We start from the raw sequence: 15,764 nt of genomic DNA, 5'->3' as shown, positions 1-15,764 counted from the left end.
GATGGAAAAATTGGGGTGGGGGGGGGGGGGTAGGGGTAGTGGGTGTATGATATTGTATAATAGTATATATGGGTGCATATGGTGGTATATGAGTGTATATGGTGTTTATGTATATGGGTTTATGGGTGTATATGGGTTATAATATTGTATATGTGTGTATATGGGTTATAATATTGTTTATGGGTGTATATGGGTATATGGATTATAATATTGTATATGGGTGTATATGAGTATATATGGGTTAAAGCTTTACAATGTAAGTTTCGAACTATTTTTTTGCAATGTAAGTGACCAAATTGTATATTTATGAAATTTCCCCTTTATTAATCACCCAATTATCTCATGAACTATAGTAGATATCTTACATATTAGAGGTAATTGAACAGTCATGATTTTAAACTTTTGTGTCCGCTACTGCTCTCTATTTGAATTTTTTCGATAAACAATTCATTCCACCACAAGCCTAAATGGTGAACTCGATTTATTAAAGAAAAATTAGAGATATGAGTTGGTTAACATGATTTGTGGGAAGAATATGAAGAGGACAATATATAGGACACAGCAATTCTTGTTTTGTCGAAATGGTAAATAAAACCATAAGACTAGAAAATTATTCATACATAACCTTTTATGATAGTTTGAAGTTTATGATAGTTTGAGCACCATTTTTGAAGTAAAATTATCAACAAAACAAAAGCATGACATATTAAATGGAGAATACGTATTATATTTCCTCTTCGAAGAAAAAAATCAAAGAATTCATTTTTACTTGTTTTATACAGCTTTTTTCTATTTGTTATACAAAACTACTCCCTCTGTTCACTTTTAGTTGTCCACTTTGGACTTTTCACGCTGTTTAAGAAATAATAAATGAAGTGCATAATTTAGCAATGTACCCATATTAATTAGTGCATATTTTTATTGGATTTGAAACATGATTTGAAGTGAGTAATTAATACTATGGGTAAAATAAGAAAAACTAAATTATCTTATCTTGATATGCTAAAAGTGACAAGTAAAAGTGAAAATCTATTTTTGGAATACTGGACAAGTAAAAGTGAACGGGGGAGTATATAATAAAGGAAAAAACAAGCTGATCCGGTTGTTCCTTCACCAAATATGAGGTAATTCTAAAGAATTAGAAGACCTAAAGAGTTTACATTTTGCCGTGTCATTAATTATAGTGTGTTCAATATTGTTCATTTTTATTTGTCAAAGAACTTATTTGATCGCTTGGGTTACTCGAGAGAAGACTTTTCCAGATTCCACTTTTTCCTTTTCTGGCTCCGATTTTGTGTAACCTCAATTATGAACATTTTGAATTTAAAAAAAGAAAGATATATCTCATTCAAATTTCACACTGAGCTTTTCATGCCCTGCCCCAAACTGTAGGTTAAGAAGTTAAAATAGTAACTTCTTACACATTTAGAAGAAACGAAAAAATAAATCAAATTTATAAAACTATGGCCCTCAATCGAACTATATATAGCTCCATAAAAACAAGAAAAAATCACATCAAAAGATAAATTTGGTTAGTTAAATGAGTTGTTTAACAAATGTTAGAGAACTGCATAAAACTGTCAAAATCTTAGACTGCCATAAAATAAAGAAGAGTGTACTATGACATGTTAGAATATTACTCCTAACATTTTCCCACAACTTTCTAAAGTAGGTTTTGTCAGTAATTACTACACTAAACTAAACAAAGTGGTCGAAGGATTAAATATTCTACTCTTTAATTATTCTATTATTTCTGGATTCATTTATTTAATTTCAACTATGAGACAAGAAATAAAAGAAGTCAACTATTAGCAGGCATAAGGTAGAATTTCATGAATTTCGATGCATAGAGCACCGTAGTTTCTGAAGAATGGATACGCTGTTTTAATACGAATCTCGTACTTTGCCTTGTCGACTAAAATAAATTTATTCAATTCTTATAAAATCTTTCACGCACTCCTTTTAATTTGTCTAGTATTAAAATTAATTTTATTTTATTTTTTACTTATTTAACTTTAGTGAATTAACTTTAATTTTGAGCCGAGGGTCTATCATAAACAACCTCTCTATTCCACAAAGATAGAAGTAAAGTCAGCGTACATCATACCTTCCCCAAATTCCACTTGTGGGATTACACTAAGCATGTTATTGTTGTTGTAACGAATTAAGTAAGAATTAATGTTTATTAAATTTTACCATAATCGTCAAGTAATTTTTCTCAAACTAATAGAAGTACTTATAATCATTTTAAGAAGCTCATTAATGAAGAGAATTTAATGAAATAAACACTTAGTTAATGTATATCTTAAGTGGAGTATAAAATGCAAAGGCGAACAAGTAAAAGGAAACACAGTGTATTAACTCTGCATATTAAAAAGTTAATTTATAACAAAATATTTTATGTTTTAGGTTTCTAAAACATCACATGTTACATTATTAATGTGAAATTTACCTTTGTTGTTTCAATCAGTGCAGGCTTAATCAAGTCAGATAGCATTTAATTAATGAGAGATAGTTTAGATGAATTGGAGGGAATAATTAATCAACTGATCGAAAGCATATTTTGCAAGTGCTAATGGACCTTGTCGTGCAGCTCAATCTCTTTTGGAAATTGGAAACTAAAAGATAGGATCAATTTTCAGAACATCAAACTCATTAATTAGCACAGATTTCAGTCACTGACATAAGTAATTTGGTTATTAATGTGGTGGCATCGGATCCCAAATCATTAATGCCCCAGTCTAAAATCTTCGAACCTATCCTTTTTTATTGTATTGGGATCATGTCGTCGATTACTTCCTCCGATTCAAAATAATTGAGGTTTTAGATTTGGACATATGGATTAAGAAATTCACTTGCTCCTAAAAATTAAAAGTATTGACTAAAATACCCTTAGTTAAGAGGGGATTTGAAACAATAACAAGCATTAAATTTGTTTATTGAATTAAGAATGTGTCAAGGGTAAATTTGAAAAAAAAAAAAAAAAAAAAAAAAAACCTTCTTGATAGACTAAAACCTCAATTACTTTGGATCAAATTTTAGAGGCTAAATCCTCAATTATTTTGGACTGGAGGGAGTTATTAAGAAGGAATATAGTGAGACCACAGATTAATCTGGCGCCTAAACAGCTTAAGCAGGCGGATTTGACATAAATTTAAGGATTTTCCACTCGAGTTTTTTACAGCTCCTAAAAAATATAGGTGAAATATCACCTATTTTTAGGACCATAAGGAGGTTTATATGTAGTCAAGTTCGTCCTGATATATGCAAGTAATTGTACACTCTAACAATCACCTGAGAGTAGTCATGCAAGTAGATAGTCCATTTGTAGTCTACAAGTGTATACTAACCTTGAGAAAAAGATACATGGATGATGGATAGTATTTTAAAAGATTCTTTTTTATAGTAGTTCATATTTATCTCTTTTAAACTCTGAATTTATCTTATTCTTTTGTGTCTGCCGATTTCCATTTGTTCAATTGCGACATACCACCTTCATGAAGGTACAATGGCAACGTCTCTGCTAGACATGGTGTGTATGATTTATTAACTATTGCACTCTAGGGAATTATGACTTTCCTTACCTCTAAGTCAAGCTACAAAATAAGAAGTCAACTTGGAGGCCTCTTATGAAGCTTTTAAGGGCCGAGTTTGAGCTTTGTGAGTAGTCTGGTGCACGAAGCATCTCGCATTCATTCAGGGTTTGGAGAAGGATTAAAGCTAAGGGGATGTAATGCAGACAGTCTATCGTGACACAAGCAGCAGTGGTTGACCTATAGATCACACGAAAACAACTTTATTGTTGCCCCAAAGTTTCACTTTGAATTTAGGCTTTGTGATAGTAAATAAAAGCTTTATAGGATTGAAATCGATGATTTGAGCTTCTAAACTTCATTCTTCAGTGGGTTCTTAATACCTAACTGGTTATCTTTGGAAAAGGTTAAATAGGCATTCGCCTTTGCACCTTTATATATAATAAGATATAAGAAAATCAAATAGTTGTATATTGAATTAGTCAAATCGCTATAGCAACTCAGTGAATAGATTTTTAACATCATATACTCTTCATAGCAAACTTGATATACTAATAACCTACTATAACCAGTTAAATCGCATTGATAGTACAAAAGCCTTTTACACCATCAATGTATATAATTTAATTCTTTGGTTCAAAATCAACCAATTTGCTCTTATCATGCTATTGATTGGAGCCTATTAATCAAAGATATAGGTACATTAGCTTCTGGAGTGATTAGCTTTCATGTCATGTACCAGCAATAGTAAGATATTGCACAATCTGTAATTTTGAACTACTAATATCTACATAATACTCTGCAGAATAAGTCACTAAATTGAGCTCCTCAAAGAATAGTGACGAAAATTGTCATATATAAATTCAAGAAACTCCCCCGTATACCCACAATTACAATGGACTATACCCCAAAACTCATCAAAAGAGAACACATGAATTTCTCCTTATACACCCATAATAGTCAAAAGATTTAATTCTAACCCTCACCAATTCCTCTTGAAGCCAAATTACTGGCTGTGCACCTTTTGTTTTTACCCACGATTTCTTGCCAAAATCTTCTTTATTAATGTACATTTTACTAGAAATATACCCCCTTCCATTTTCCATATAGCTCAAAGCTATCCCAAAACCCGAAAGATTGAAATAGGATAAAAGAACAAAAGAGCAGGAAGAAAAGGCGTGTCTTAGGATCACCTAGGCTGTTGTCGTGCAGGAAATGATTGCACTGGCCTTAGATGTGGTCGAGGTCGAGGAGCAGGACTACCGAGGTACATTGTTTGTGATCGGCTAACCATGTCAACCATGGACGGTGTCTGGTAAGCCTGAATCAAGCTCGTACTATCAGTTGAATCGCCACGAGCTGTTGCCCTCTGCCATGAGTGGGAACTTAGTCCTGACAAAACATAAGCTCTACCCGATGTTTCATAAACTCGACGATTTGCCATCCTCTCTTGCATTTCTGTCAGCTCAGCATCCAATGCAAGACATAGCCTGTCTCCAGCTTGAGCTGACACGGTTTCCGATAACTTTATCCGGCAACGCTCGAGAACGGACACTGCAGCCCCTAAATCACCGTTTTCAGCTGCAGCTCTTGCTTCTGCCATCGCTTCCGCTGATCGAAGCCGGTTACGCTGCTTGTCAACTTCCATTGACACAACAAGTTGTCCAATTGTGTCGGGCCTCTCGATTTTGACTTCACGAACATCATCCAAGGTTACTAAATCTTTCGATAAAGGGTCTCTATATGTACACTTAAATTTTACGAGTGTCATATCGTTGCTTGACCTATTATCAGCAGGAATATCTATCATGACCAAGAAATCTCTTTCTTCATCTGCATATAAGTCTCCAACTTCAATATTGCCACTTCTGTTATCAGACGTTAAACTAGAATTATAACTTCCGGCTTTTATCGAACTGAGACGTAAAACAGGATGAACGCATTCAGCTTCCACACGCAATTCCTGGACCACCACACTTAGGAGGCCGCCAATGCACTGAGCAAAAGCATCTTGAATAACGCTTTCAGCTTCTATGAAGGAAAAGGTTCCGCCTGAAGCTTCTGAGATTGAGTGCATTGACACTGCATCATGGTCAGCACCGAAACCAAACGCATGCACCGGAATATGGAGACCTGAAGCTGCATTAATACGCTGCATGGAAACAGGAAGTAATGAACGGTAATTAATCTGTGTAGCGGCCACGCTAGGACTGTTAACGGTATACGTGTCTTGTCCATCAGACAACAATATTATGCTGCTGACGGGATTCTTCCACTTCCGCTCAGTCATGATCTTGGCACTCTTCTTTAGGGCCTCAGCGATGTTTGTCCCACCATTGGAACTGAGTGAATTCACAGCTTGTAGTGCTTCTTGCTTACCAGTATCACTCATCCTACGAAGAGGAAAGAGACGACGAGCAGTAGAAGAGAAGGCAATGACAGAAAGCCTGTCAGCAGGGCCTAGGTTTTGAATCACAAACCCCATTGCTCTCTTTAGCAAAGCAAGCTTTGTACCAGCCATGCTTCCGCTAACATCAAGAACAGTCACAAGGTCAACCGGAGCTCGGGAACTCTGACCAGCGTGCGGGGCTTTGAGATGCACCAAAACAGCAAAGTTTTTGTGAGATGCTGATTTTGAAACAGCAGAGATTTCCGGCCATGTTTTCACTTCTATTGCCCCTACGGAATGATGATTACCCACATCGGTTGATGAGTTTTTGTGGCTGCTGAAGGATTGGTGATCGACAACTTCATCATCATCAAAAACACCTGGCTCCGCAGTTTGGAAAAGTGTAGAAATGTTGCGATTGGTGTCCAATCGAGCAGGAGGGATCCGTCTTACAACTGTCATCCAGGCATCATCTTCAGACATATGTACATGTCCGTTCCGAGACCTTGGGTGTGATATATTATCAGTAAGAGGACTCTGAAAGGGTATTTCTTTCCATTTTGCTCTGCAAACTGGACAAATTTGGTTCCCGTGCTTTACATTCGAAGTGATACAGTTGAAATGGAATGAATGTGAGCATTCTGCTGTAAAAATTGCATGACCTTGGCCTGCTTTCATGCTCATCAAACATATTGCACACGTACTCTGCAATGCAGAAAATAAGTTGAGTATTAAAACCCATGACTCTTCTGAAAGAACAATCTAACATGAACATATCTTAAAATACTTCGAGAAAACGGATGTCTGAAAGCCCTTCCAATGGCAAACAATTGTTCAATACAATTCCAGTAGTACAAAAAAGTAGCTTTCACATTCAAGTTTAAAAAATCCAACTTTGGTTCATCAGATTTTGTCACTCATTTCTTTATACCAAGAGATTAAATTACAAAAAGTTAACATCTTTGGATTTATTGCTGACAGGTTAATTCAATTTATTTGTAATTCTCAGTAGTCCAACAGCTTTTAAATTCTAGATTATGTTTTGCACATATCGAGCCCCAGGAACTGTTGGATCGCCATGAATTGGATAATTGCAATCTTTTTTTATTTTAGGTTCAAACCCCAGTGAAGGCAAAAATACTACTGTAGTTGATTTTTCTCATATGTCCAAGCCTTAGCGGACAAAGTTAGCAAGTATCCATGGAGCTAGTCCTGGTGAGTGCAAGACGCCACCATTAAAAAAATAAAAAGAGAGAGTAGTGTTCAGCTCACCTGCCACCTCCCCACCAGTTACGTATACTGGGAAAAAAAAAACTCATTTTTAATGACCTCAAAGGAAAAATAGTTACTTGGTAGGCCTATCTACAGAAGGCTACAGTTACATTGCCATCATACAGCTAAGATTGTCATTGTAAAGTGTGGCCCCCTTTTGTCTGCATGTCAACTACATTATCAAGACGGCCGCATAAAAAGATGAAACTGATGATGCCTACACCAATTACTTTCACAACTAATGGCTATTTAAGAATATTATAACATGTGCACACTGGTCTACCATTTAATAAAGTCAATATTTTGAGTAGTCAAATATCAAAGCACAGTGGTGGCCATATATTAAACTTTTGAAAAGTAGGTGCAAACCACAGAAATAGCTAAATACAGTGTTAAAATAATCAAAGATTCAAGAACCCCACGTATCAAAAGAAATAGAAATCATTGTTTCAGCCATTATTAAAATAAAAATCCATTCTTTTTTTGTTTTTTCAACTCTGAAATTGCTTTCTTGAAAGTACTTAATGGCAAGAAAGCTCTCAATCAATGGTGCCATGAAAAGGGGTGATAAGAAATGACCAAATGAGTAAATGTCATGTGTGTAAAAATAGTGTAGTTGCTGACCAAGCAAAGCACTTTACACCTCCAAGAAGAGTAAGTTAAAAAGAAATTAGTCTCTTGTTTCCTTTTTACAATGAAACCAGTGGACCACTATATAGGGGTCCACCCTTTCACAGATACCTATCTAACTTTATCCCCACCCAACATGGAGAATCTCAAAAACTACATTAGAATACAAGAGCATCACCATCTTTACACTAACACAAGTTTCTATATAGCAATAAGAACCACTTGAAAGGCAGGAAACAGGTCTTTCACATCTATGTCCCATTCCAGAATTTTTAGTTTACAGAGTTTTGGACCACAATGTTTTCTGCTTACTAAGTTTTGAATAGATTATTTCTACGTACTAAATGGATTTTTAACACAAATATAAAGTTTAAGCTAAAGTTAATGTATTCTGCGGAACACGCAACTACCACAGTGGCTCCATCTCTGACCCCATCTCATACCCATCTTATAACTTATTCTAAATTAGTAGAAAAGCAAAAGAAAGCCAAAACAACTTAAATGATCTCAATAAAGACAAATAAGAAACTTAAATGAGTTGAAAACCAGCTCCATTGAAGATTATTTCAGTTGAAAATTAGCTGGGGGAAAAGGAAAAAGATGGTATCTTTACTCTAGTTTCAATTGACACTGGGTCATTGTTATCAACTTTTACACTCAACCAAACATCAAGAAAATAATTCTAAAAGATAACTTGAGCCAAAGTTACTAGATTCTAGTGATCTTGTAACTACTATTGTGACTCCACCCTTTGACCCCAACTCATAGATGGCTTATAACTTATCCTCAATTAGTGGAAAAAGCAAAAGAAAACCAAAACCACTTAAATGATCCCATTAAGACAAATAAGAAACTTAAAGAGTTGAAAATTAGCTGGGAAAGGAAAAAGATGCATCTTATCTCTAGTTTCAGTTTACACTTGGTTATTGTTATCAACTGTTAATCCTCAAATATATCATCAGAATACTTTTAACACTCAACCAAACATCAAGAAAATAATCTAAAAATATAATTTCCTAAGCAAAAAAAATTCTAAATAAAACATCTTTCTCCACATGAAAGCATTCAATTTTCACTATTCAGAATATAATAATGGAGATTCCTGTTAGATGAATGAACCAGACACTAGCCCCAGCCCAAAAACAAAAACAAAGGCAAAAACACAGTGAAAAACATCAAATATAAACAAGAAATTCCCAGTTTAATTTTCTGTAAGAGTAATCCAAATAAACAAAAAATAATACTCCCTCTGTTTCAATTTATTTGTCAGGTTTTGACTTGACACGGGGTCTAACAAAATAGAGAAAACTTTTGAATCTTGTGATCTATATGTAGCATGTACCAAAATGACCATTAATTTTGTAGGCTAAACATAATACGTGAAAAGTTGAAATTAAGAGTTGTCACAAAAGAAAGAGTCATTCTTTCTTAAACGAACTAAATGAAAAATTAAGACAAACAAATTGAAACAGAGTGAGCAGATAACAACAAAAAACAGTGAAAATCAACAAATATAAACAAGAAATTACTAACCCAGTTTATTTTTCTATAAGTATAATCCAAATAAACAAAAACCAACAATAAAAATTGAATCTTTTTTAATTTTTTTTTTGTTAAACTTGGAAGATTTGGAGCTAAAAATCCAAATCAAAACAGTTAAAAACATCAAATATAAACAAGAAACTATTAACCCAGTTTAGTTTTCATTATGAGTAATCCAAATAAAAAAAAATATATAAAAACTTTGGAAAATAACTTCTTAAGAAAAAATATTTCCTACATAAAACATCTTTCTCCCCATGAAAGCACTCAATTTTCACTATTCAGAATATACCAAAAAAAGAGTGAAAAACATCAAATATAAACAGGAAATCATTAACCCACTTTAATTTTCACTAACACTAATCCAAAAAACAAAAATTACCAATAAAGTTTAAATCTTTTTTTAATTTTTTTTTCTAACCTTAGAAGATTTGGAGCTATGCTGTTTAGGCAAATCTCAAACCAAAAGAAGATGCAGTAGGTGTAGTAGGCATGTCCACGTGGCAGTGAAAATTCCCACGTGCACTCGTGAGAGATAAAAGAATGACACATTTCTATATTTAATAAGTATGAAGTTACAATATAACTTTAAACTGTCCATTTTATCCTCAAAGATAATTTATAGTAACTGCAGAAATATCCGTTTCAACGATCGTATTTCTTTCTTAAACTCTATGTCTAGTCAAATCGGTACCGAGCGAGCAATAGAGACTCTTGTTAGATGAACCAGATAACCAAAAACAAAAAAAACAGTTGAAGAAACATCACTAACACCATTTATTTTTCCATAAGAGTAATCCAAAGAACCAAAAAAAAATTGAATCATTTTTTTTTTTTTTTTTTACTAACCTTAGAAGATTTGTAGCTATGTTGTTTAGGCAATCTCAAACCAGATGAAGATGGAGTTGGTGTAGTAGGCATATCCACGTGGCAGTCGGAGTGCCTACGTGGACTGGTCGGAGACAACGAAACAACATCGGAAAACCTTTCTCCGGCCACCGTGGCCGGTGAATCTTCAAGTGTTTTTGGTACATATAAACACATATTTAAACCCAATGCTAACTTTGCTTTTCTCCATTTACTTCCCATATTATTATTTTTTGAAGAAAAAGAATATAACCCAAGATTGTAATGAGAAGAATTAATCAAGATTCATATAGACATATTAGAGAAAAGAAATGATGGAGAATAGAGTGATTTTTTGGTTCTTGTTTTTTGGTGTTCTTGATTGTAGTGTTATCTTTTACAATTTGGACAAAATAGGTTTTTATATGTAACATTGGTTACGTATACGTATTATGGTGGTGGACCCCACTTAAACCACCTCCCAAACACCCCACTCCCCCACACCCCACGCCTACTCTTCATTTTTACACATGCTTGATGCATTCTCTATTTTGACCTTTATTTTTGTTGTAATTTGAAATAAAGAAAAGTCCAAATTTACAACCTTGTGAAATGCTTCCGTCAAACATTGGAATTAAATTATGTTTTTATCATTATAAGATTGATTTAATCTAAGTATATCCTTCATAGCATGATATCTTTACAAAAATACACATATTTAATCCCAATGCGACAACAAACAAATTCAATATAATTTCATAAGTAGGTCTGAAAAGATAGTGTGTACGTAGGTCTTATACCCGATGCAAGCTTTGCTTTTCTACATTTACTCCCTATTTTTTCTCAAAAAAAAAAAAAAAACCCCCCAAGATTGTTGTAAGAACAATTAATCTAGCTAGACATATTAGAAAAAGATTTTGATAAAAGAATTGAAGTTTGTGAATTAGAAATGGGGTGTTTTGTGTTTGGTTTTTTTGGTTCTTGTTGGTGTTCTTGATTGTAGCGTTATCTTTTGAACACGGTATCCAATAGCTTTTAACAATTTGGACAAAACAGTTTTTATATGAAATATTTGTTACGTATATATATTATGGTGGCCCCCCTTTAACACCTCACCCCCTTTGATTTTTACACATGCTTGAAGTATTCTCAAATCACAATTTTGACCTTTTTTCAGATTTTAATTTTTAAATAGGAAAAGGTCCAAATTTACAACTTTGCGAAATGCTCCAAATGGACCATCCGTTAAAAATTGGGATTAAATATATTTTTATCGTTATAAAATTGATTTAAATATGTCATTATTCATTAACGATAAATTTTTCTGACACATAAGTTTCTTTTTAAGAGAGAAATAGTCAAATTTGCTCTTGAATTATGTAAGATGATCCAAATTTGTCTTCGAGCAACCGAATAAATGATTCCAGATTAGGATGGGTTCGGGAGCAATATGCCTGAAATCTTGCTTATATTATCGTGTAAAGATGAAAAAAATCTTAATGATATATCCTGCTATAACATATAAATAGATTTTATGATATAATTACATTAATGGTGTATATCACTTAAGGTCAATGCAGTAAGATGATGCATTATTGCTATTGGTTGAAACACTATCTTAATGATTCTATTTTACCTCTATCTCCTCAAAAATTCTATTTTTGGCTGTGAGTGCACTTATCCATGATGAATGGGTTAGTGAATAGTGAGAATATTGTTAAGGACAAAAGAAGGGTAAAATTGGATTTTAGAGAGTATGATGAGACCTTGGGATTGGTGGTTATGGGAGTGGGTCAAAGTTTTGTTTTGACCTTTGCCTTTGTTGAGATGTTTTTGGACTTTGTAGTAATAGTCATGGGTTTTATAAACTCCACTACTTTATGTCTTCAATATTTTATAGTAGTTGCCCTTAGTCTTAGGGCATAATTTCGGAATTTTGGCATTACACTACAGTTCATCAAACTTCATAATAAAAAAATAGTTTAATCTTTATTATAAATCTTTCCTTTACAATTGTAATGTTAGGATAAGTTTGTACGTACCTCGATTAATTTACGGGTTATAAATTACCTCCCAACTAGTTTATGGGGTACATACTATCTCACACCAACACCAAAAATCGAATAATTTTGTCTACCAAGGCTTGAATAAATTAGAAAAAATCACCTAAATTTTTGCTTTTAGACTTGAGACCTCATGATTCTCAATCCAATTCATTGATCACTAGGTCACACCTTTGAACGCTCTTATAACTTTTAATCAGTACGCAGTGGATAATCATTGTATAACAAAACAACATAGCCAATGAAATCCCGCAAGTGGAGTTTAGGGAGGGTAAAGTGTATGCAAACCTTGCCCCTACCTTGTTGAGGTAGAGAGGTTGTTTCCGAAAAATTCTTGACTCAAGTATCACATATCAAAGTAGTTAGAAAAAGATAATACAAAATTAAAGAGGACATAGCCAATAATATGAAAAGCATTGAAGACACGAATAACAACAGCTAAATAATGCGATAATCGAAGCACAAAAACTAAATGTAATAGCATGAATTGAAAGACAAGAAACTACTAGAATAATGCTACTGCTACAGTTATGAAAGGAAGAACAGCTAGACTGCTCCAAACTAACAATTTATATTAATCATATCAAAGTTGTTTTTAAATGCTTGGCTACGATTCAGCCATTTATATCAAAGGTCGTTGGTTATAGATCAGAATCAAAGTTGGTTTTAAATGCTTGGCTACAATTCAAAATCAAAAATTGCATTTTAGTTGCACATCAAATCGAAGTTAATAGGAAGATTAATAATAATGGCAACCATAATTATAAAGTGAGATCCAATTATTCATTTTTATCTTTATTTTGGCAAATCCCATAACCCACAAATGATATTTGTTTTTTTAGAATTGTCAAATATGTGAGTAACAAATACGGCTATCCATCAAGTAAATGAAAATGATGGTTTTTCGCAGTTTAGTGTTGATTTTGATTTGACGTTATAATGGTAGAAAGATACAATATCGTGTAATGACAAGAGACTTCTTTTTTATAATATCAACTTAGACGAATTCTTATTTGAGAAATTACGTACCTTGATAAAACTTCTTTAATTTGTTTAAGAAAGTTTCAATCTTTTCAACTTTTGCAATATTACAAAGAAAGACAAAACAAAAAGAAATCTATAAAGGGGATTAAAACACTAGAATGGTAGCTTTGGTTTCATCTTCAATATTTGGTGCACCAATTAAAGATGTAAAAGGTAAAAGTTAACCAAGAAGTTTATACATGTTGGTTGAGACTTTATTAATTAAGAGATTGCAAAAATGGAGATTGAACAACCTCCAACTCAACTAATTATAATAGGGAAAACTCTATTTGAAGCAATAGATATTGGTTTGATTCAACCCATATATATAAATTAGGTGAGATTTCACATTATTTGGTTTTTAAAATTTTCCAACCCTAGCTAGATATTACGAGATATTGTGATTTTTTTCCCATCTTGATATTAGATCAGGCCCCCCTCCATTTTTGTGGCCAAATGCAATATAAGCAATAAGATAAATTTGCTATAGCCCTGGGTATGAATTTTTTTTTTGATAGGGAGCACTTAACCCCCGAATGGACTCTATGCGGCGCGACTCCGATTATAGTCGGGCTCCAACACGGATGAGAAACCAAAAAAAATAAGATACATTTTCAACCATAACTTATATCGGAATAGTCACTGCTACTCATGCATTCAAAGGCTAAACTTGTATTTAAGTCGTATATTTTTGAACCATTGACTTATATTATGTTGCGTATAGGATAAGCAAACATCAGGCGTTTATACCAAACCAACTCAATTATTATGCTTAAGTGATTTAATGTTTGAAAATATGCACTAATATAATTAATGCTTAATGCATATGCAGCCCCCTAAACTTGTTCCTTTTTTCCATTTTGGCACCTCAACTAAAAGATTGTTCCTATTGAACCCCTGGATCGTCCTCAAGTGTGATCAAACCCCGTAAATCTGATTTTTATTTGAAGCAGAAACTAAATTGAGGAAATGAAGTTGGAGTAATATTTTAGACATGTAGTAAGTTATTCTTTAGGTCATGGAAGTGTCGGTTTCTGCTCTTCCATTGTTGCTTAATTAAAGCCTACTCTTTTTTTCCCTCTCAATTGCTGCTAATCTTAGCTAAAATATGGCATTATTAAATTAGAATATATATTATCATATTGCTACATTAAAGATGGAATAACTCGAAATATTTGTAAAGTTGGATTGATAGTACATTTCGAGGCCCGTGTCCTTAGAAGTAAATGTCCAAAACAAACAACACTTAACAGGTGTCTTTCATTTCTTGTCCTAAAATGAAAAAAAAAAAGACAAGCTTATGGGGCCGCATATGCATTAAGCCTATAATTAATCATGATTAAATAATAGAAGTCATGTGTGTATAAAAGCATGTTATCCATATATTCATTTATGTAAACACCCGATACGGATAAGCTCTTACTTGTAATTACCCCAAAGCTAGATTTTGATTTGGCCCTTACAATTTTTGTTAAACTCCAAACTATTATTCAAATAGCAAGTTATTTAAGGTAAAAACGAAAGGTTAATAAATAAAAAATTAAGAGAGAGAGAGAGAGAGAGAGATACAGACAGAGCTATACCTCCACCATCTTTAATTTTTTGTCTTTGTATCTTTTTTGTTTCATTTTATCCCCTTAGCTAAGGTCAATTTTTATCCCAAAAGAAAGACATAGTTTTCGTTGAAAATGACAATACATTATTATTAGTACTAAGTTGAATGATGTCTTTTTCAGTTATGGAAATTGCAATTTTTGGAATGAATGGAAGGCATAATTCTACTTTATTTTTTATTTTTTCACTCAATGTCCGATATTAGTTTTGAAGCTTCTACTAATTTGAATTCGCATGATATAACGCTCATTAAAGGAAAATCGTTCTTTATCATTTTTTTCTATCTGCACAATTCGAACCCAAAACCCCCTATTATTAAGGGAGGAAAAATCTTATGCATTCCATCACAATCCTCAACATGGGAAGGAATTAGACATAGTTACTTCCACTATCTTATGGCTAAGGGCTAAGGCAAAAAGAGCATCACTAAATTCATGTTTGTTTAATGATTTAGAACCATTGAGAAATTGACTAATTTTTATTTAGCTAAAGGGATTATCTTAAAGTCACTTTCAGAAATACTTCAACCAATATATATAATGTCTCTCTCAATAATAATATGTGCTAAGTTTCTAGTTTGACCTCTAATGGTGCATGACAGCTGGTAATACATCATTTGATGGAAACTATAATGAGTAAATTCACTTTGATCCCTCAATTTTATGTGGTTCCTAATCAAATAACTCATATATATACAACTCGGACCCTGTACAGTATCATTTATTACATGTGGATTAAACATAAATTTTATTATAAAAATTATAATCAACCTATTATATTAGGTCAGACGACACGTGTAAAAATACTAATCGTTACAGTATTACTGTATAAAATTAGAATTAGGGTATATAT

General features: G+C 33.1%; 1 protein-coding gene across 1 annotated transcript; it reads right to left on the bottom strand.

The window, feature by feature from the left end:
- Positions 1–4,341: 4,341 nt before the first annotated feature.
- LOC132045259 (E3 ubiquitin-protein ligase WAV3-like) lies at positions 4,342–10,616 on the bottom strand. Its single transcript, XM_059435816.1, has 2 exons — positions 10,216–10,616; positions 4,342–6,627 (listed from the first exon to the last, which is right to left on the bottom strand). The coding sequence occupies exons 1-2, from the start codon at positions 10,453–10,455 to the stop codon at positions 4,723–4,725; spliced, it is 2,145 nt and encodes a 714-aa protein (XP_059291799.1). The 5' UTR covers positions 10,456–10,616; the 3' UTR covers positions 4,342–4,722.
- Between the last annotated feature and the right edge of the window lie 5,148 nt (positions 10,617–15,764).

This window comes from Lycium ferocissimum, unplaced genomic scaffold, assembly GCF_029784015.1.
Source record: "Lycium ferocissimum isolate CSIRO_LF1 unplaced genomic scaffold, AGI_CSIRO_Lferr_CH_V1 ctg638, whole genome shotgun sequence".
In the NCBI taxonomy this organism is placed as follows: Eukaryota; Viridiplantae; Streptophyta; class Magnoliopsida; order Solanales; family Solanaceae; genus Lycium; species Lycium ferocissimum.
The sequence above is the reverse complement of the archived record's forward strand: the minus strand, read 5'-3'. Positions and strand labels throughout refer to the sequence as shown.

Coding starts and splice junctions, on each gene's coding strand:
- LOC132045259 (XM_059435816.1), bottom strand. CDS start 10,455: ATGGGAAGTAAATGGAGAAAAGCAAAGTTAGCATTGGGTTTAAATATG. Junction 6,628..10,215: donor ATAGCTACAAATCTTCTAAG/GTTAGTAAAAAA, acceptor TCTGCATTGCAG/AGTACGTGTGCAATATGTTT.